The sequence below is a fragment of the Schistocerca cancellata genome, chromosome 5 (assembly GCF_023864275.1).
Source record: "Schistocerca cancellata isolate TAMUIC-IGC-003103 chromosome 5, iqSchCanc2.1, whole genome shotgun sequence".
Classification (NCBI taxonomy): Eukaryota; Metazoa; Arthropoda; class Insecta; order Orthoptera; family Acrididae; genus Schistocerca; species Schistocerca cancellata.
The window spans coordinates 285,018,434-285,042,416 of NC_064630.1; the positions used below are offsets into that span (position 1 = coordinate 285,018,434).

Sequence of the window (23,983 nt, forward strand, 5' to 3'; positions counted from 1 at the left end):
CATTCAAAAGTTGCACATTCGTCACAGCCGAGAAATAAATCGCCTGTAAGTTTCAGGAAAGAGCAATGTATTACAGTTCTTTTTTTTTTTTTTTTTTTTTTTAAACCGCAGCAGTTAATATTTCCAAGTTCCAAAACTGTTAAATCTGACACTCTGATGAGGACAATTCACAAAGCTTTATAAATTTTCCACAACCTTCCACTGACCGCACAGCCTGAAACAATGGCCTGGTTTCTGAGGTCAGTGGACAGCTTGATCTGCAATTAAAGTAAAGGCACTTCCCTTGCAGGATCTCAGCTTCCACGTATCATTCAAAGGGAGAACTTTTACATTTTTCCGCTGAGCTCGGACATAAAGTTGCAAGTGAAAGTTTGATCAGTCACACAGACGTGTATAACAGGGAGTTGAGAGGAAAACCCGAAATCGTTAGTATGTAGCTCAGTTGATGCATGCTATTTATTGTGACCACTCTTGCGATGTATGGTTATTAATGTGCTAGATGTTCTGAATTATTGTTCGGGTATTTGTGATTCTTACTGACTGGACTCGAGAAAAGACGTCGAACGTAGTGAGAGTCGTTCTGCTAGATTTGTATCCGACCTGCTCTATCTGAACTAGGTTGTTATAGAGATTCACACGAATCGTAATAAAAATTGAGGACCTGTTCGCGAAATGCTGCTGTGTAAGGTTAGAATCAATATTCGAAACTGACTGTCAAACGGTCGTTTACAGTATACCTTTCAGGAAGAGCGATAAACCGAGTTTACGATATTGAATACTTCTGCATTTAATTCTCGAGTGAAGTACAAATAGAACAAAGAAATCATTTCAAATATCTGTTATGTATATGACAATACATTTATTTCTCTTTAATAAATTTGTTTTATTTTCAGATAAAGAGCCGAACGAAGATCAGAACAAAGCATTGGAAAACATGAGGGAAATTCAGAGGCAGATATATGACAATAAGATACCTAACAGGATGTACTCGCCGCAGTTTCGAAATCTAGCTAATCTACCTGCTAACGTAAGTACGACTGTTATGTAAATAACTAAATACAATAATTTCTAAATTAGTATATCTTATGGATATTTTTAAATCCTCTTGCAAACTTCAAGCTACGTGGCAGGTAGTCAATATTGGAGGAAAAAAACATGTATTTCACCCTCACAGTTTTCTTTTGTAAAGGTCCACTTGTAATTAAAAACTTCCCACCAGTTCCCGACAAGTGATTGACGTATGTGCTGCGTACATTCTGTTACCTCGCTGAGGGGGAAAGGTGAGTCGCTTCAAAGCTTATTAATTTCCATTTTTCAGCCAGACGAAATTTCTGTACTTAAAACCCTTTGTTTTCAAAAGTGACGGTTACTGACAATAATTTTGTGTTTCGTGTCACATTGTTCAGCACGCACTTCTCTGAAACAACCGTGGTGTTTGCTCTTGAGGGCATGAAAATGTGAATTGATCTATTCAGTAATTTTAATAGCTCTTTATTATAATGGACAATCATGACTGAAGTTATGTTGACGAACAACCCTTAATTAGGACTGGTTTCGGTCTTCGAGCATCATCCTGCAGACATCAGTAACCTCACAGTATATATATTCACTTATGAAATTTGTTGTTAATAATCCAACCGAGTTCAAAAGTAATAGCAGTGTGCATAGCTATAACACCAGGAGAAAGGATGATCTTCACTATGCAGGGTTAAATCTGACTTTGGCACAGAAAGGGGTAAATTATGCTGCCACAAAAGTCTTTGGTCACCTTCCAAACAGCTTCAAAAGCCTGACAGATAGCCAATTAACATTTAAAAATAAATTAAAAGAATTTCTAGATGACAACTCCTTCTACTCATTGGCTGAATTTTTAGATATAAATTAAGGGAAAAAAAACAACTTAAACATTAGTGTCATGCAATATTTTGTATAATGTAATATCTTGTAGAGACATCTTTTATTAACCTGACACGTTCCACATCATTACGAAGTGTCGTATTCGTGATCTATGGAACAAGTATTAATCTAATCTAATCAAATCTAATCAGATTAATGTTATTTTTCGAGATTGTCTATGATCAAGCGTAATACTAAAAGGCAAAAAGTTTCCGCTTTTCCTCTTCGCAAATTTATGGCCATTGGATTAGCACGTTTCGCATTTAGCATGCGAAAGTATGCGATAAATCGTCATGACGAATTTATCAGAATTCAGGTAATCGAGTGCAACTCATTGTATAAGGTCGATGGGAGTGACGTCATCTACATCTACGTCTACATGGCTAGTCTGGAAATTACACTTAAGCGCCTGGCAGGGGGTTCATCGAACCTCCTTCAGACTAATTCTCTATTATTTCATTCTCGAACAGCACGGGGAAGAAATAAATAATTGTATCTTTCCGCGCGAGCTCTGATTTCCCTTATTTTATTATGATAATCGTTTCTCTCTATGTAGGTCGGATTCAACAAACTATTTTTGTATACTGAGGAGAAAGTTGGTGACTGCAATTTTGTGAGAAGAATCCGCCGCAACGAGAAGCACATTTATTTTAACGATTTCCACCACAAATCCTGTGACATCTCCATGTCGCTTTCTTCCTATTTCTCGATAATACAAAACATGTGGCCCATCTTTGAATTTTGTTGAAGTACTCCAGTAATCCTGTTGGTATGGATCCCACACCGTGCAGGAGTACTCCAAAAGTGGACGGAAAAGCGCAATGTAGGCAATCTCTTCAGTAGATCTATTGAATTTTCTAAGTGTTCTGCCAATAAAACTCAGTCTTTGGTTCGCCTTCCTCACATTTTTTCAATGTGTTCTTTTTAAGTTAAGTTGTTCGTAATTGTAGCTGCTAGGTATTTAGTTGAATTTAAGGCTCTTAGATTCGATTGATTTACCGTGCAACCAAACTTAAAGGGATCCCTTTTAGCACTCACGTGGATGACCACACATTTTTCATTATTTAATGTCAATTGCCAATTTTTGCACCATGCAAACATCTTATGTAAATCGTTAAACAATTAATTTTTTCTTCTGATGAGGATAAACGTCAGCATCATCTGCAGACAAGCTAATACGACTTCCCAGATCGACTCCTAAATCGTCTCTGTGGATAAGGAACAGCAGAGGGCCCATAATACTACCTTTTCGAACGCTAGAAATCACTTCGGCTTTACTCGTTGACTTTCCGGCAGTTACTACGAACTGTGACATTTCTGACAGGACATCACGAATACAGTCACATAACTGAGACGATATTCCATAAGCAGTAATTCTGTTACAAGCCGCTGGTGAGGTATGGTGTCAAAAGACTTCTGGAAATCTAGAAATACTTGAAATTGCTCGTCGACCGTACTCATCATGGTGTGAGTAAAGATCTAGTAATGTTTCACAAGAACAATGTTTTCTAAAATCGTATTGACACGTGTCAATAGATCGTTCGATGTGATTCATAAAGCTCGAAAATAATATTTATTTCAAAATCCGGCTACCTATCAACGTTAATGACTGGGGTGTAATTTAGTGGATTACCCCTGTCACCTTTTTTGAATACTGCTGTAATCTGTGAAACTTTCTAGTCTTTGGGTGCAGATCTTTCACCGAGCGAGCGGTGGTATATGACTGTTAAGAACGGAGCTATTGCATCAGCATACTCTGAAAGGAATCTATACAATCTAGACCGGAAGACTAGTTTTCATTAAGTGATTTAAGTTGCTGCAGTACTCCGAGGATATCTTTTTGCCACGCGGAGTGGCCGCGTGGTTAGAGGCGCAATGTCACGGATTGCGCGACACTTTCCGCCGGAGGTTCTACTCCTACTTTGGGCATGGGTGTGTGTTTCATTGTGCAAACTATTATAAGAACATCGCATTGATGTCCGAACTAAATTTCGAGCTTCTATAAATGATTACCAGTCTTGGAGATTTTGCGTTCATTTAAATTTGGCATGCGTTTCTCGTTGTTTCTGCAAGAACTGTGTCTGACATGTTTTGTGATATTTCTTTTGTAAGTTATTTGGTGTAAATCTCTCAATTGCTGCTGATACTCTTTCTTTGAATTCGGGTCCATCTGATCTACTCTTACGTTGGATTGGAGACTGTCTCTCAGGAAGGCGTCAAGTGACCTTTTTTGAACAGATATATTTTCCGCTAATATTTGGTGGATTTGGGAGTTACCGTATTCAGTCTCGCTAGGGCAACCCTGAGTTAACAAATCCCTGAATCCGTTTTGATGCCAGTTATTAGCACATGATTATATGTTGCTGAGAGACCAGGCGCGTTTTTACAACCGTTAATTATTGAAGTGGGCTCATGAACTATCTGCTCGAAATAATTTTCATAGAATGCGTCTAGCATAATTTCGCACTGTGTTTTATGCATACCTCCCGATACGAATATTATTCTCGCCAACATATCGAGAGTAAATTGCAGTCATATTGTATGAATCGGGCACTTGTTTGAAATTAGACTCAAGTTTTCTTTGAACTTTTCAGCAGTTGTATCACTTGAGCTGGGAGCTCGGTAAAAGGATCCAATAATTATTTTTCTTCTGGTCAAGAATGACCTCTACCCTTACTAAGTCACAGAAACTATCTGCTTCAGCTTTGTTACAAGATAAACTCAGCAAGAAATACGCCACCGCCAACTGTATTTAGCCTATCGTTTCTGAATACCGCTGGGTCTTTCGCAAAAATTTCGGCTGAACTTATCTCCGGCTTTTGGGGCTCCCAACTATCACTAAGGATCTGAGCATCAGTGCTTTCTATTAGTGCTTGGGGCTCTGGTACGTCTCCAACAAAGTTACGACATTTGACAATTCCTATACCGATGGTTCCTAGTTCTACGTCTCCTTTGAGATTCAAGCCCTTTTTGTATTTCCTAGAGACCTTCTAACCTGAAAACCGCCGAGTCCACGCCACACAGTCCCCACTACTCGTACAGCCTCCTCCTGCGTGTAACGGACTCCTGACCTGTTTACTTATTTAGCGTAACCCGAAATCCCACTGCCGTATGGCACAAGTCGAAGAATCTCCAGCCTACACGGTAGTAGAACCGTCTGAGCCTGTGATTTAGGCCTTCCATTCGACTATGTACCAGAGGTCGGCAATCGTTCCTGTCGACTGCTGCAAATGGTGAACTCTGCTTCTCGCAAGCACGACTGGCAGCCTTTACCACTTCAGACAACCGCTCGAAACCAGAGAGAACCTCTTCCGATTCAAAATCAGACACATCATCAGTATCAGCGTGAGCGACCACCTGCAGTTGGATGCACCCTGCGCTCTGATGGAATCCGGAAGGATTCGTTTCACGTCTGGAATGACTCCACCAGTAAGCACACAGAGTGCACACTGGCTTTATTCTCCTCCTTAGCAGCCATGTTCCGAAGGGGCCTCATAATTCACCTAACATTCGAGCTCCCAACTACCAATAATCCCACATTCTGTGACTTTTAGGATGCTCCATCTGAGAGGTTTCCTCTGAAACAGGACAAGCGACTGCATCTGGCAGAGGGGACACTGTCACCCACAGATGGCACCTGGAAGTTGTTTGTCCGGTTAACCAGCGAGGCCTTGCGCTCGGGCGCTCGGGAAGTCTTTCGTGGCCTGCCACGGTCCGGACCGATGTGCGGATTCTTGGGTTGTTCCGGACCTCCGCTGTATCCCTGCGCCCAGTCAACAACAGTGCAGCCCGTCTATCGCAGCCTCAAGCTGGTACGCGAAGTCAACACAGCCTACAACTGCGAGTGAAGTGTCGCCAACTCATCTCGGATACACACACAGCAGTCGCAGTCCCTGTCCATGCTAAAGATGGTGAAAGACTACACTACACAGACAAACAGACCACTATCGACCGGAGCTACGAAATTCTACTGCAGACACTGACGTAAACGCAAGAACTGTGTCTGCCAAACTAGATAAATACGCAGAGATTGAAAAACTAAATTACTTTGGTTACTAAATAATTCGCTCCTGGTTAGTAACTTGTAGAGGCTCACACAATCGGTTACTTTCCGACATAAACTAAAATGCGTGAATTGTGTCTAGAAAATATTAAATTAACACGCAAAAATTCAAAAAGTAAACTAATGTTGCACGCAAATGAGTCTCATAGTTCGCTTCTGGTTAAGAACTTGTAAAATGTCACCAAATCGGTTACTATCCTACTATTGCTTGTTCGGCGGCTGCTTCCTGACTGACATTGCCACAGTATCTAAATGTTACCAGTAGTGGTCACGCGCAGATGTAGGAAACTTGCACAAATGCTTGGGACTCAAAGCCATGAGATTGTTTAAAGACAAGGTATTTCAGTAATGAAAACTGGAGCTGATCTAATGGTAGTAAAGTAGTGGAGAAGTTAACACACGGCACATAAATGGTTGGTGCCTGTGAATAGTAACTGGGTTGGATCGTGCGTGGTTTGTTAAAACAGAAATTGACACAACTAAAGACAAAGAAAACAGTGCTAACACACCCAACATCAAAGTCTGGTATGCTATTAAAGAATAAATGAGGATGTTCTATTTATTTATAAAAGACGTATGTTGAATAGTGTACAAGGTATAACAGCAAGCGAAAGCTGTTGACTCCCTGAACATAAAATCGAAAGCAAGCGCAACGAAGAGAAAACTGATACTCAAAATTAAAAAAAAAAAAAAAAAATGGTTCAAATGGCTCTGAGCACTATGGGACTTAACATCTATGGGCATCAGTCCCCTAGAACTTAGAACTACTTAAACCTAACTAACCTAAGGACAGCACACAACACCCAGCCATCAAGAGGCAGAGAAAATCCCTGACCCCGCCGGGAATCGAACCAGGGAACCCGGGCGTGGGAAGCGAGAACGCTACCGCACGACCACGAGATGCGGGCGATACTCTAAAACAGAGACGCGAAGATACTTAGAAAGTGATTGTCTTTTTTATACGATGGAAATTCCATAGGAGCCATAATTGCTCAAATGTTTAAGTAGTTTTTCTGCTTTAGTCACTTTTATTTACCAATATGTATTAGCACGAGGCGTTTCGGCAGAATGCTGCCATTATCAGTTTCATTACCGTTAAATGTACATTTATTTGTAATTACAGATTCCTTTGAAATGAGATGAGGTCTATTTGCTTTTAGTTTCATTGAAGTTGTGTACCGAAATTTATCGCAGTCCACAAAGAATAATTTATTTCACAGTGCACTTAATGTATGTTGCGTAATCTCAGACACACATTTATTCACATTGCTAAATATATTCTCGTTTGGCAAACAGAGAATGGAAATAAACACAATAAAATAACGTCCAAAACATGTGTTACAGAGCTACGTACACAAAATTTTAGGATTCGAAGGAATCGTAAAGAAACGCATTTTTACGTGACAAAAACATCACAGTGGCACCCTTTTCACTGACGGGGTTCAATGAAGGCTTTGACGCTAGTGATGGTCAGAGACGGTGCTCAAACTGCTCTGTGATGAATACTGTTTTAGAATTGTTGCTGAAAACGTTGTCCGTTTACATCAGTGCACAACCACCACCTGCATGCTAAAGGTTGCCCAACACGTTCAAAACAACAAGATGTTTCACAAATAGCCACAGCAGCTTCAGCCAAACGTGGAGTCAGTTCTTCTGGACACACCTGTTAGCATACAAACACAACGGACGACATTTTCGGCACCATCTCTCAACATGTTCATCACACGGTGGTTTGAACACGATCTCTGAACATCACTATCGCCAAAACCTTCATGTATCTCTGCAGGCAAAGAATTCACCAGCAGTATTCCTGTTATATAAAAAGTGTTTCTTTTTATGTCCTCTAAACACTCTCAAATTTTATAGACCCCTTTAGTTGGGGTATGCTGCATTATTTACCTCTGTTATTATTATGTTAACTCTGTGAAATTAATGGTGCAATCATTCTTCATTGGAGAAATGCAGTAACTGCTATTTAATTCAGCACTTCCAAAATTTCTCTTCAGTTTTATGCTGCAGTTTCAGTTCGTTCGTCAGGTCATTTATCTTGGATAGGCTTCCATTGGTAGTGTTGTTTTTCCCCTAAGAGGAAATATGCTGGGCGAGCGCTTCTTTTCATTTTGGACGACGGATCTGGAACTTGTGATAGTTTAAACATTTACGTGAACAATTTGTAAGCTAACGATCGAGTACTTAGCGAAGGTATCGTTTTTAGAATCCAATCAGTGTTTTCCGCTAACATTGACAACAATAAATAAGTAACGCCGAGTAATACATAATACGTGCCGCTCACTCCGAAGTAACGACTAACCTTAGTGTCTCAGACTGAATATAACGAATTGTACGTTATGGAACACAAACATGAATTATTGATGACCTTATCATAGAACACAAGCCAGTACTCGACACCGATTGTAATAAGCACGTTTGGACTATTGGCGGATTGTTTTAGGAAAGATATAGCAGTATGGTATAGTAGAGAAATATTTGTACCTCAGTCATGTAAGATATTCCATGCTCACTTCACTCGGCTATAGCAGTACACTCGTTCATGGAAACATTCGACGAGAATAACCTCCCTACGACGCAGCTTTTATAGTGCCCGCATTATATGTATGAAACATTTATTAATTTTGAAGCCGGGTCCCACGATCTACAGCTATCATCTTACGAATGTGAAACATAGGCCTAAAAACAAGAAACGTGGAACACAATAGAGCCCAAAACTTTTAACTAAAACAGTGTTGGAACCGAAGAAATATCCAGAAATAAGGGCAAGATCAAGAAGTTACTTTCAGCAAGAGAACGTAAAAAGGCCTGACACAGCGTTGTAATATTAATTAACACTGGCAAGAGGTACTACAATCACAAATATCACATATCATGTACCTCTTTACACACGAAGACTATCTTGAACTTAATAAAAATGTGCAAAGCAATGCTCATAAGCCCACAGGACTAATGCCAACATGGTTGGAAACTCATGGATCTAAGGAGCTGATCTTCATTATCTCAGAATCATATACCCATACGAATTAAATAGTACTCCTTTACCATAGAAGAGATGTTCAGTTGACTGTCTCTCGATCTTTTACAAACTTTATTTGAGAAGTATACAAATTAAGAGTATTGTTTTTGTCAGTACATTCCTACACCAGTGTGATGCACTTGTCTCACCTCCGCTGCTATTCCTGAAAGACGTGGCGGACGCCGCTCTTTGAGACGCACTTCAAAATCGCCTCGTAAAGCTTACACTGCCAGCAATTCATTCTCAAAATGACGCCCTATAAGGTAGGTTTTGGCAGAGGGTTGGAGGAAAAAGTCACAAGGTGGTAGCTCTGGACTTAAAAGGTAAGAGGTACCGTATAAATGCCATTCTCTTGAGTAAGTCTATCGCAGTTTAGTTAACATGAAGAATAGCATTATCCTAATAAAGCCTCCTCCGTCTCCTTTGGAATGTGGTCCTTCATCAGCTGGCCCAATATTAGTGTGCATCACACTGCAGTGACTTCAGTAACTCTTGGAAAGGTATGAATGTAAGCCATATCTTTGAAACCGAAGAAAGGAATGACTACGACCTTATTCACAGACTTGTGTACACATGTAGTTTTTGGGGGGTAGCCGGGTACGTGGCACCCGCTAAGCGCCACTCCGTTTCATTTCTGGGTCATGTCGGTATACCCCCATTTTATCTCCTGTGATGACGTTTTAACTCCGTACACAACCCTCAGGTATCTTCATCATTCTGTGATCATTTCCATCAAACATCAAGAGGATTATTCTTTTTCTCCAGAGAAAGCAATCGCAGTATCCTAAGATTCCTTTAAAACAGCATGAACAGTTCCACTTCTCAAAAATTCGAAATAATTGTATGTGAGATAACTGCGAATAATGGTCGGACTCTGTGCCATGTCCGTAACATGAACGCCTTACCCCCCTTGAAGTCAGCAAATTCACCAGCCATCTTGAAATGTCTTGAATATTTTTGTCCTCTACTGTTATGTTATCCCCCGCGCCATATGGGCTGGGGACTATCAGCGTCAGCGAAGAGCACATTTTAAAAATATAAAAAGAAGAGAAGAACAGTTACTGAAGAACAAACGTTGCAAATGGTTCAAAAACAATGAGTAGGACGATTTTTGGTGGCGCCTGCTTAAAAAGAACATTAGGACCGTTTTATTTTTTTAAATTAAAAATCAAAGTATCGACAAATACAAAAAGAAAATTTGCACATCACAGAACGATGAAATCTAGGAAAAGGCAGCGCACTCTCACTACTGTACTGGAGGGAAGTATTTCTGGAGAGGAGAATATGTTCGATAGCTTATCCACACAATTCTGAAGATTGCGAAAGCCGAGAAGTGGGGGAGGTATCGCACACTCGGCTAAACAGCTCATGCATCCAAGTTGTTGACAAGAATAGTATACAAAAGAATCGGAAAAAATTGGGGACGTGTTAGATGACTATCAGTTTTGCTTTAGGAAAAGTAACGATGTTAGAGAGGCAGTTCAAAAATGGCTCTGAGCACTATGGGACTCAATTGCTGTAGTCATAAGTCCCCTAGAACTTAGAACTACTTAAACCTAACTAACCTAAGGACATCAAACACATCCATGCCCGAGGCAGAATTCGAACCTGCGACCGTAGCGGTCGTGCGGTTCGAGACTGTAGCGCCTTTAACCGCTCGGCCACTCCGGCCGGCTAGGCAGTTCTGGCGTTTCGGTTGATAGTGGAAGCAAGGCTAAAGAGAAACCGAGACACGTTCGTAGGATTTATCAACCTTGAAAAAGGATTCGACAACGTAAAATGCTGCAAGATGTTCGAAATTCTGAGAAAAATAGGGGTAAGCTATAGGGAAAGGTGGATAACATGCAATAAGTACAGAATTCAAGATGGAACAATAAGAAAGGAAGACAAAGAGATAAGTGCTCGGATTAAAAATGGTGTGAGGTAGGGATGTAGTCTTTCGCCACTACTGTTCAGTCTGTACACTGAAGAAACAATGCCGGAAGTAAAAGAAAGTTTCCTTGATAAGATTCGCCGGTGACACTGCTATTCCTAGTGCAAGTGAAGAAGAATTACAAGATGTGTTCAATGGAATGAACAGTCTCATGGACACAAAATATGGATTGAGAGTAAACCGAAGAAAAACGCAAGTAGGGAGAAATAGCAGAAATGAGAACAGAGACAAATTTAACATCACTATTGGCGATCAGAAAGTAGATGAAGTTAACTAATTCTCATACCTAAGCGGCAATATAACCCATGATGCGTGCAGCAAGAAGAACATAAAATGTAAACTAGCAATGGTAAAAAGGGCATTCCTGACCAATAAAAGTCTAATAGTTAACAAAATGGATCTTAATTTGAGGAAGATATTTCTGAGAGTGGATGTTGTGCTACAGAAGAACGTCGAAAATTAGGTGGACTGTTGGCGTAAGCAATGGGAAGGGTTCCCACAGAAACGGCGAGCAAAGGAATGTATAGAAAACTCTGACAAGAAGAAGGGACAGAATGGTTAGCCACTTGTTACGAAATCGGGAAATAACTTCCGTGGTACTACAGCGAGCTGTAGAAGGTGAAAGCTGTAGAGGAAGGCAGAGATTAGAATACATCCAATAACTGCCGAAGTGAGTTGCAAGTGCTACTCTAAGATGAAGATGTTGGCACAGGGCAGGAATTCGTGGCGGGCCGTACCAAACGAGTCGGAAGACTGATGATTCAAATAAAAGAAAGTTTTTACGGATGTGAGTAGAAAAGGTAGGGGTCTGTTAGGTAGGAAAGTATGGAGACGAGGGTAGATGCTCTAGTTATTTGTGGGAAGACAGTAGTTGGGAAAGACAAATGGCGAGGAGAAGTTTGCTGTATGGGTAGGGCAGTGACATCAAGGAGAAAAGGATGGAGAGGGATTTAGGGGGAAAAGTAGAGAGGAGTCCTCATGGGGAGGGGGTAGATGGGGAATAGTTATGTGGTTATTGGAATTTAGTTTTCAGATAGTACAGGAAACGCAGAGGTGTTCGATGTGGTTGAGGAGGAATGGGGATTTCATGAGATGGTAGAAGATTTATGTGCGAAAAAGTAAAGGATGCGGAAAACGAGACGATGTGCATGGCTTTCGAGAATTTGGAGGGACATATGGAGTGCGCCAATGAAACCAAGCTTGACAGAACATAAGAGTCTTAAAAAGCTATCCTGAGTACATCACAGCCACAGAAGAGTTTCGGTTTAGACACAAAATTTTATCACGTAATGCTGCTCACGAAAATCAGATATGTTGAAGTTTTTGTAGCACTGGAAATGCGCTGTCGCTACTTCACTGCAGCAACTACTGACACAAAAGTAAATTCAACACAGAGGGTATCTGCAGAGTCTTACATGTAGATTTCTAAGTCAGCAATAGATGGCTCCTCTCTTCACTGCTCACTATTCAGAGAATTAACGACAGTCTTTATTTAACATCTGTGGCACATTTAGCTTAGATGAACTGTGTAGGGATAACTTGGCATCTACATTGGAGGCTCATGTCTTCTTCATGAGTTTTGCTCGTTCTCCGATTACGCTTAACTGTAGGACCGTATTACACCTAAAAGAATTTTGTGGAAGATCCTTTAGGAAAGATTTTTTATAAAATATTTGGTTTTAAGCTTGGTAATTTTTACAAAATCTTTTATAAACGTTGGGGCTTGTAGTTAACGTTTATAGAAGATTAGTTAAAGACGTTGGGCAGAGTAATAAAGGCTTTTCTAGGTCTGGATGGTTATTGTAAAATACAAAGCCAAAACTTCGTTGGACTGGACCCATTTTTACTTTCTGTATTAAGATCAATGAGCAAAATATTAGTCACCCATACGGAATACCACACTGTTCGTTTCGAAGGGCTGTAGGCGTCAGCTTTGAATATGCCCATGACTGCACCGTGAACGAACTTCCTCAGTTTGTATACATAAGCAGGCTTTCGAAATGGTCTTCAAGGGTCGGTGTACCATTTGCAGCAATGCAACAGGGAGTATGAACAGTGGTTATAGGAAGATCCTAACCTACATGGAACAGAGACAAGTGTAAAACCTGAGTTGCCACCACAAAACCCACCTGTGTGGCAGGTAGGTCGTTCTTACCGTCAAAGTACAGTAGTTCCTGATACTTGTAGCAATTCCGGTTGAAATCAGTGACAGTCAGTTTTATACTCGACAGGAAATTCTGCTGTTAATGAATGTAGGTCCAGCTCAGCCATTTCCTTAGGGAACACTTTGAAGGGTATTTCATCCAATGGACATGCAAAGCAGGAATTTCCAAACGGAAATTTCTCACAGTGACACATAAATCTACACAACTTCAGTGAGTCTAACGGCACGTAAATTGGAAATAGCTGATTTGAGGCGCCTCGTGTGCTCTCAAGAACTGCAGTTTCCCCTGTTTTCAAATGATGGAAGGCTTCCAGTGCACAGACGGTCCAATGAGGTGTTTAACTCGCACTGTATGGAGGGTGAAGCTCAGCCCGATGTATTCTGTGATGTTTCGGCTGTGTTTTTTGTAACATGAATTGGGTGCTTTGGTTCAGGCTACCGTGAAGATGAGCAGAGCTTTTATTTGAAAATTCTCCACGACCAAGTGTTAGCTTATCTCCTATATTTTCTATATGACTATGCTGTGGACATTCCTACCTTCCAAGAAAACATCTACTATATTCACAAGCCTATACGATTACGTTCCTCGTTCAATGAACACCCATGCACTAAATCGCAGCTCAACTGGCCATTAAATTAGCATAACTTAGTGTTACAGAAAATGTCTGGGACTGTCTGTAGCAGCTGGTGAAACATAACAATTAGAATCAGCTCTACGGGATCTAGAACTAAACATTAATACGGGTAAGTCAGAAACAGGCGGGAAAATGGAAAATAGATATAATGGAAAATGTTAAATACCTGAGCACCTGGTTGAACACGAATAATAAAGTAAGACAGGAAACTGATCAATGTATTGTCAGTTTATCTAAAACTTATTTCAGTCTGGTGCAGATAAAGTCATCAAAAAGTGTGATTTCTGACCAAACTTAATGCCTATAATGCAGTTATAGGGCCGGTATTTTGTACGGGACGGAAACCTTAACCCCACAAAGAAGTATGAAGAGAATCTGAACGGAAGATCATGAATATCATGAGAATGGTACTAGTACCAATTCGCGAAGGGAACATCTGGAGACACAGAAAGGACCAGGAACTGTTCGACTTGATTAACATAGCGAACATCGTGCAGGAAAACAAAGCCCGGAGAATAAGCCTGCCAGGGCACGTTGATAGGAGGCCGGACAGGTGCCTGGCCAGAGTTGTGCAACCGGAAAAACCTGATGGAATTCGTTCATTTGAAAGGCCCCATGAAGCGAACGGGTGATGAACTGCAGCTGTGTATCAATAATAGCAAGATCAGAAGTGTACATTATCTCCTTCTATGGAGGAACATCGTAAGGTCGGCACATGATCTTCAGAATCCCTGGTCGCTGATAAGTATGTATGCAAGTATGGGATCTAGTCATCAATGAATAGATAAGCTGGATGTGTATTATCTGAAAAGTGTGTGCTGGCTTCTGCTGGTCAAGTTGAGGTTGTTACCAAGGCTATAACGGATATTTCACGCCCTGATAGGCATACGTCACAGTTACCTCTTCTAACACACACACACACACACACACACACACACACACACACACACAACATACACTGATGAGCCAAAACATTATGACCACCTGCTTAATAATTTGTTTGTCCGTCTTAAAATACATCACTGATTCTGCTTATTAGGGATCCGACAGTGTGTTTGTAGGTTCGTGGTGGTATGTAGTATTAGATGTCAATGCACAGTCGTGTAATAGCCTACGCGTAAACAACGGGCCGCTGATTTGCGTAGGCGGTGATGGCGCCCGATAGCGACCTACAGGGGTTCCGTGGGATTTACATCAGGCGGATTTGGTCGCTGAGACAAACTTGATTCACTGTAGCGCTCTCAAACCACTATAATATGGTTATGGTTCTTGATATGGGCAATTATACTGCTGAAAGATGACGTCGCCATCTGGAAAGACATCAAGCATGAAGGGATGCAGGTGTATTGCAGCTGTCACCATGTCTTCGATTGCTACACTACTGGCCATTAAAATTGCTTCACCAAGAAGAAATGCAGATTATAATCGGTTATTCATTGGACAAATATATTACACTTAAACTGACATGTGATTACATTTTCACGCTGTTTGGGTGCATAGATCCTGAGAAATCAGTACCCAGAACAACGACCACTGGCCGTAATAACGGCCTTGATACGCCTGGACATTGAGTCAAACAGAGCTTGGATGCGTGTACAGGTACAACTGACCATGTAGCTTCAACACGATAGCACAGTTCATCAAGAGTAGTGACTGGCGTACTGTGACGAGCCAGTTGCTCGGCCACCATTGACCAGATGTTTTCAGTCGGTGACAGATCTGGAGAATATACTGGCCAGGGCACTAGTCGAACATTTTCTTTATCCAGAAACACCCGAACAGGACCTTCAACATGCGGTCGTGCATTATCCTGCTGAAATGTAGGGTTTCGCAGGGATCGAATGAAAGGTAGAACCCCGGGTCATAACACATCTGAAATGTAACGTCCACTGTTCAAAGTGCCGTCAATGCGAACAAGAGGTGACCGAGACGTGTAACCAATGGCACCCCGTACCATCACGCCGGGTGATACGCCAGTATGGCGATGACGAATACACGCTTCCAATGTGCGTTCACCGTGATGTCGCCAAACACGGTTGCGACCATCATGATGGTGTAAACAGAACCTGGATTCATCCTAAAAAATGACGTTTTGCCATTCGTGCACCAAGGTTCGTCATTGAGTACACCATCGCAGGCGCTGCTGTGTGTGATGCAGCGTCAAGGGTAACCACAGCCATGGTCTCCGAGCTGATAGTCCATGCTGCTGCAAACGTCGTCGAACTGTTCGTGCAGATGGTTGTTGTCTTGCAAACTCCCCATCTTGACTCAGGGATCGAGACGTGGTTGCACGATCCGTTACAGCCATGCTACTGCTAGTGATACAAGGCCGTTGGGATACAGCACGGCGTTCCTTATTACACTCCTGAAACCGCCGATTCCATATTCTGCAAACAGTCATTGGATCTCCACCAACGTGGGCAGCAATGTCGCGATACGATAAACCGCAATCGCGATAATTTACAATCCGACCTTTATCAAAGTCGGAAACGTGTATACAAGGATAGGGCAGAGGTAGACATATATGCGGATTTTCCAAAATCTTTATTGGCTAATTCTGCAATATGATAGGTGCGGTAGGCGATGATGTCTCTGTCGACGAAACTTTCCAGGCCGGGAACATTGGGAACTCCAGTGCCACCACGTACAATTGCCACTGTAAGCCATCCGTTACCATGTGAAAAGGAATCATTCAAATCAATGCTAAAGTTAAGTCTACAGCCACAGAAAACAGCAGGTCCGTCGAGAAGTGCAGTTGAAGCAATGTTCTTCACAGCGTTTTTCTTCTTGTCTGCAGCAGATGTTGAGAATTCAATGTTCTCAATGGTTTCTTCTCCTTACACGAGGCATCACAACAACGTTTCACCAGGCAACGCCGGTCAGCTGCTGTTTGTGTATGAGAAATTGGTTGGAAACTTTCCTCATGTCAGCACGTTGTAGGTGTCGCCACCGGCGTCAACCTTGTGCGAATTATCTGAAAAGCTAATCATTTGCGTATCACAGCATCTTCTTCCTGTCGGCTAAATTTCGCGTCCGTAACACGTCATCTTTGTGGTGTAGCAATTTTTATGGCCAGTAGTGTGCAAATGATACAAATAATATATGCTCACAATTTGGTAGAAATTTCTGGAGATCTTCCGTATCTGTGCTTTCATGTCATGACTTTCCCACTTCCACCCTTCACCTCAATAGGTAGTTCTTACCTTCACAGTAAGGTAGTAGAATTAATCTTATGGTTTTAGAGAAGATGTGGAACGACCACACATACATAAAATGATTTGTATGATTTTATAGATTACCGTGAGGACTAACCATCTTTCCAGTGTGTTTATGAGCAGTATGTTGGTTAACGGGACCTCGTGTGTCCGCAGCGTGTCGTGGGGGAGGTGACGTACGCGGAGCTGGCACTGTGCGGGGCCGGCGCGACGCTGCCGCGGCCGGTGGAGCGCATGGCGCGGCCCGAGCCCACGGTGTACGCCCAGCTGGACGTGGTGCGCCAGCAGCTGCTGCAGCAGCACCAACAGCACCAGCAGCACCCACAGCACCAGCAGCTGCAGCAGCACCAGGCGCTGGCCCAGGCCCGCAGGAGCCCCGCCGTCCAGCTGCGAGACCTCTGCCTGCAGCAGCCGCCCACGCCTTCCCTCTTCCTGCACCCCGCCTCGCCCCTCCGTCAGGACGACGAGCAGTTCGTCAGCGCAGCGACGCCGCTCATCGCTCAGCAGCACGCCCACCCGGATAGCAAGGTAGACAGCGTCTCCTTCCGTCGTCAGTAACTTACCCAGAAAACATCCATCACCATCATCATCATCTTCATTCTTAGCGTGATGTCTGTTCCATCTTCGTGAGCTAGTCTTATTCTTGCCATGTTTTCTTAGGTCTTCCAAGACTTTTTGCTGCTTGTAGTTCATATTTCCCAGGAAACATTCTGAGAAATTTATCTTCGTGCCAGACCTACCTCCGTCTGTGCGTTGACTGCTGACCATACGTCAATTTTTACATCATCCCTCCAGTATCCATCTGTCGTGGAGGTTTCACGACTTCATCCATCCATACCTCCGACATTTACCAGGTAGTTTCACCATCAATATTTACATATTCTCTTCGTGTGTTGTATATATTTCCCAGAAAATTCGTGACAAATTCATTTTTTATGTAGAACTTACCTACACCTAGACGTTCATCAAAGATCATGTGATAATCTCTCAGTATGATTCCAAAAACTTGAGCTTGAACTCAGATGTCGTAGATCTTCCTCGATTTCATGCACACATGCCCCACATTGGTCAAGCAGAGCTGTTCCCTCAGATTTTTCTACTATCAAAATTGTGGCTTGAAGATGACAAGCAATGCAAGCCACATTGATTGCTGATTTAAATCTGCCCGCCTTCATTTTTTGGGCATTATTAGTATCATCCTTTGAAGTACCCTGTTTTAATTTTTTTCCAGCCATCCATATATATTAGACCAAAACCTTTCTTGGAAACCTACCTGATCCGAGGACGCCTTGGACTTAGCTCATTTACCAGCCTTTCCAAATGCTTGACAGTAGATGCTGCTGCCACCCCAAGTCGTCTGTTTTCCTGTCGGGATAGTCTCCCTTAGGATGACCTTCTCCCGTGTGCTTCACTCCAAATTAACTCTACTGCTTGGCGTTCGTTTGGCTTTCGCTTTCGCAGAATTAGTATTTCATAGCAGAATTGCTGAGAGAGCGCAGCAACAAACCTACCTGTAATGGACTAGGACACTTGCGATGGCGCCATCTTTAAAATGATACCGCAGTTCCACCAAAAAGCAAACAATAAAATAAACGTAGTCCAGTATATGACGATAGATAGAAGACTGAAATGCGAAACTCACATAGAAACTGTACTGAATTTCTGTGGAACAATGTCAGTAATTAAGATTACACACGCACTTGAATTGTGGTGTGGAGAAGAAAGAAAGGAACGAAACTAGAAATTGTAGAAACGGAAAGACTAAGGCCTGTCATAGGTAGTAGGAGATGAGACGGTATTAGAAATTCCGATATTTGCAAGGACTCAAATACTGTTTCATCGATCGGTACAGTAAAACAGTTCAGATAAATGACGCCCTAATCTACAACGAACGAATGACAGAAGTCCGAATTTTTTGAACAGTAAAAAGCAAATGTCAAAAGATATATGCGTCAGCTAAGGAAGCGATGGACATTGTAACATACAGCCTTGCCTAGCCTATGGCTGCAAGTAAATGATACTAATAAATATTGGTCACACCCCTTTCTTAGCTTTACCTACAGCCGTTATGCATTATATGCCATTATTTATTTTTGCCGCGAACGGAGCATTAAGGCGAGTAGGACGTCAAACGGGCCGACTTGGAGCAGGAGATGCATCACAGGACATTTTAATAACCAGTGTCTTTACTTTTACAAATAAATTCATACAACTTTGTCAGCGTCACCAGGAAGGATTCAGGATTCACACTCATTGCAGTGGAAGTTCGAAAATATAACAAAATAAATTTTTTACGTGTGAAATTTCATCATTTTTCTCCCTTACTAATGGCAGAATTTGTTGCTACAGGTACACTTTTCTTCATAAGTTAGAGAGATTCTTCGATGAATTTTGCACAGCATACATACCATACTTACAGGTTTATGAAACTCTAGAACTTATTTAATTTGTGAACAATCGAATGAGCTGTTATATTTTAAACTTCATGATTAGAAAACACACAAATTTTATAGTTATTTACCTCAAGTTTTACGACAGTTTGTAATAGATTTGGAAAATTCTAGACTTTCATACACATTTAAGTATGGTTTGTATGCTGTGCAAAATTCATCGAAGAATCTCTCTTACTTATGAAGGAAAGTGTACCTATAGCACCAAATGCTGCCATTAATAAGTGAAAAAAATGATGAAATTTCACTAGTAAAAAAAATTATTTCGTTATTATTTTCGAAGTTCCACTGCTAAGAGTGTGAATTCTGAATCCTTCCTGGTCACGCTGACAAAGTTTTATGAATTTATTTGTAAAAGTATAGACAGTGGAAATTAAAATGTCCTGTGGTGCGTCTCCTGCTCCAAGTCGGCCCGTTTGACGTCCTACCCCCCTTAAGCGGTAATCTGTCTCAAACGGTAGTTATGCCCACCTAATAGTCAGTTGTTCTTTTTATAGCGTACTGCCATTGTTAAACCAAGTCGTCCAGTTACCTAAATGTTGTGTGCCACAACCAGTACAGTAGATGTACTCTAACCTGAATATTTGACTAAATGAGCTCTTTTCAGCCGTTGAGATTTTGAAGAGACTTTTATTGTCCCCCAGAAAGCTTCAGTCTCTCATAACTATCACGCAGCTCCTATTTTGTCCAGACCATCATGAGATAACTACTGTTTCGGCTGTAGAATATCCGCCGGAATGACTTTCTCTGCGTCCACTGTGAAAAACAAGGTAAGAATACAAAGTCATGTCGTAACAGTGTGTTGCTAGTTCGTCTTCATTCTCAAGCTGTAAGCCTAAAGAGAGATAGAGAGCTAGCATATGACATCTAACAGCTTGCTAGCCCTGCGTGGTTGTCACACTTCATTAGACGCTGGGCTGCATCTGAAAAATGCCTATAAAAGACCTGAGGCTCTTAGTTGAAGGCAGATATTCGTTCACCTGCAGAGAATAGTGATCAGATTTCCACAGCGCTGTGAGTTATAATGACAGGCGATGGTATCACTGTTTGGAATAGTTCCGTAGTGGGATGACAGTCAAGGAACGAGACAAGCCTTCGCCTGACACAGATTAATGGTAATAAATATTTGCCCTCAGTTATTGCTATTTGCTGCCTAAATAGTGACAGCATCATCAACTAGTCCATCCGGACTGTAAGGCTCAGAAACCGCGAAAACCTCTCTGATGAGGAGGAAGCTGTGCTCAGATCACCAGTTCTCTAATCGAGAAAATGAACAGCTGTAAGTAAATCTTACATAAAGAATGGATTATTAAAGCCGAATGACACACACACACAAATTTTGAGTATTTGTTGTGGTCACCGACAATTTTTCCCTGCAGAGAGATACTTATTCCATATGTACAAAGCCTAAGTGGCGCGAATATGGATTGTGATCCCATCCAGAATTTACACTATGGTCCCAGTAAGAAACTGAAAACGTTGTGAACAAAGTTTTCATTGGAATTTCTTTGTCTTTTCCTGCTTCCGAGGAGACAAGGCAGAAGTCTTCCCAATTGGCAACGAAAGCGGTGTGGCTGGGTGAATGGTGAATGGTAGAGCGGTGGCGGGGGGCAACTTTTTTTCCCTTCTGGTGTAGCGATGAGCATTGACTCAGGGAAACATCCAACATTTTAGTGTGTGTGTGTGTGTGTGTGTATGTGTGTGTGTGTGTGAGTGTATGTGTGTGTCTGAGACAGAAAGTTTTTAGTGACATATTCAGAATATTTTCTTTTTAACACTTTTCATTCCCTGTTCCTTATTGGGAAGAGCTACGGGGGCTTTTGAAGAATGTTCTTTTCAGCCAAATATCACAGAAGACTGAGAATGGAGCGAAGAGCGTTCAAAATACTTAGTATTTTGGAGGATATTTCAAGTCCTGGTGATCGCATGATCTTGACCAATGGTATCTCTGGTAGGAACCAGGGATTGGAACTACTTTTAAATTAATTTCGGAGTATGGATGTCCACTGTCGCAGCAAAAAGTTAAAATCGTGTGTATGAGTTAAGTGTGACTGATATTTTTTACGATATTAATTGCCTACTCTTAAGGAGCGAGTTCGACAGGTTCACAATAGGGTCAGTGTTCTTGTCCATTGCCTCAACTAGTAATTAAAATGAATTTTACGTAATAAACAGAATATAAAGCGAAGTGTTAGAATATCGCAATTTCGTTCCTCGATGTCTGACACAAAAGGCGAGCTAGTTAATAGTCTGCCCTAAATAACTCTTAGAGAGGCAACTATCGTTTGACGCTGTCAACCTAGATATAACCAGCAACACTTGTATGGTCTCTGATTCTCATTCAACAATAATTTCTGAACGTAGCCCAAAGTAAAAGGCTTAACCGGTGTGAAAAGTAGCAACTGCCACAAAGAACTCGATTTGCAACCCCGTTTCGACCGGTATAGCTGTATCAGGAGAGCGTTCGCGGATGGCTGAGACAACATAAAGCGTTTTTTATTAAAATGGTATAAAATTACACTCCTGGAAATTGAAATAAGAACACCGTGAATTCATTGTCCCAGGAAGGGGAAACTTTATTGACACATTCCTGGGGTCAGATACATCACATGATCACACTGACAGAACCACAGGCACATAGACACAGGCAACAGAGCATGCACAATGTCGGCACTAGTACAGTGTATATCCACCTTTCGCAGCAATGCAGGCTGCTATTCTCCCATGGAGACAATCGTAGAGATGCTGGATGTAGTCCTGTGGAACGGCTTGCCATGCCATTTCCACCTGGCGCCTCAGTTGGACCAGCGTTCGTGCTGGACGTGCAGACCGCGTGAGACGACGCTTCATCCAGTCCCAAACATGCTCAATGGGGGACAGATCCGGAGATCTTGCTGGCCAGGGTAGTTGACTTACACCTTCTAGAGCACGTTGGGTGGCACGGGATACATGCGGACGTGCATTGTCCTGTTGGAACAGCAAGTTCCCTTGCCGGTCTAGGAATGGTAGAACGATGGGTTCGATGACGGTTTGGATGTACCGTGCACTATTCAGTGTCCCCTCGACGATCACCAGTGGTGTACGGCCAGTGTAGGAGATCGCTCCCCACACCATGATGCCGGGTGTTGGCCCTGTGTGCCTCGGTCGTATGCAGTCCTGATTGTGGCGCTCACCTGCACGGCGCCAAACACGCATACGACCATCATTGGCACCAAGGCAGAAGCGACTCTCATCGCTGAAGACGACACGTCTCCATTCGTCCCTCCATTCACGCCTGTCGCGACACCACTGGAGGCGGGCTGCACAATGTTGGGGTGTGAGCGGAAGACGGCCTAACGGTGTGCGGGACCGTAGCCCAGCTTCATGGAGACGGTTGCGAATGGTCCTCGCCGATACCCCAGGAGAACAGTGTCCCTAATTTGCTGGGAAGTGGCGGTGCGGTCCCCTACGGCACTGCGTAGGATCCTACGGTCTTGGCGTGCATCCATGCGTCGCTGCGGTCCGGACCCAGGTCGACGGGCACGTGCACCTTCCGCCGACCACTGGCGACAACATCGATGGACTGTGGAGACCTCACGCCCCACGTGTTGAGCAATTCGGCGGTACGTCCACCCGGCCTCCCGCATGCCCACTATACGCCCTCGCTCAAAGTCCGTCAACTGCACATACGGTTCACGTCCACGCTGTCGCGGCATGCTACCAGTGTTAAAGACTGCGATGGAGCTCCGTATGCCACGGCAAACTGGCTGACACTGACGGCGGCGGTGCACAAATGCTGCGCAGCTAGCGCCATTCGACGGCCAACACCGCGGTTCCTGGTGTGTCCGCTGTGCCGTGCGAGTGATGATTGCTTGTACAGCCCTCTCGCAGTGTCCGGAGCAAGTATGGTGGGTCTGACACACCGGTGTCAATGTGTTCTTTTTTCCATTTCCAGGAGTGTATATGGAGCGTAGACTTAAAACGAATACTGTAGTTCGTTCTGATTGAAAAGGTCAAGCAGGATAAATATAAAAAAAAATAAAATGCTTAATTTAAAATTGCAGAACTTCCTTTGCATTACATCAAACTGTAAGATTGAATGCAGCAGTATTTTCGTTTCGGAATCGACATATCCAACTGGGGAAAAATATTTAGAGCTTCTCCAGTGACATGTACGACTAGAAAATGTAAGCCTCTGGGCTGTTGGAGCACTGCTCTCTGCGATAAGAGAAACGCTTCAGCATTTGGTTCTTGATGAGGGAATGGAGTTCCGATCAAGATGAGAATGATATCTTTTTAGTGGTCTTCGAAATAGTAGAAAATACTATCTAATGCTTTGATGCCATTTAAAATCTCAAATATCAATCAGAAATAGAGAATTTTGCGATATCTTTGTATCATTTCTCTCTTGGTAAGAATTATTGAAAAATGATCTTCTTAGTGTTGGAATGAGACCTACACCTGGAAAAACAATTGAAAACTATCAGGTGAGAAAAATGGGACACAATGCACGAAACTGCAATTGCGTTGCTCTTGGATCGTTACTTTCATGCTTCCTAGAAGGAATGATAATGTTCCATAACTTATTTCGGTAGCTAATACGTGAGAATTTTCTGAGGC

At 42.4% G+C, this 23,983-nt stretch overlaps 1 protein-coding gene across 3 annotated transcripts in view; it reads left to right on the forward strand.

Annotated features, from left to right (window-relative positions):
* Positions 1-23,983, forward strand: part of LOC126187919 (nephrin-like) — a 687,362-nt gene that overhangs the window by 661,350 nt on the left and 2,029 nt on the right. For all 3 annotated transcript variants that reach the window (XM_049929278.1, XM_049929279.1, XM_049929280.1), the window contains exons 13-14: positions 894-1,027; positions 17,091-17,462. In XM_049929278.1, coding sequence (XP_049785235.1) covers positions 894-1,027; positions 17,091-17,462 — 506 coding nt within the window. The remainder of the gene's footprint in view (positions 1-893; positions 1,028-17,090; positions 17,463-23,983) is intronic.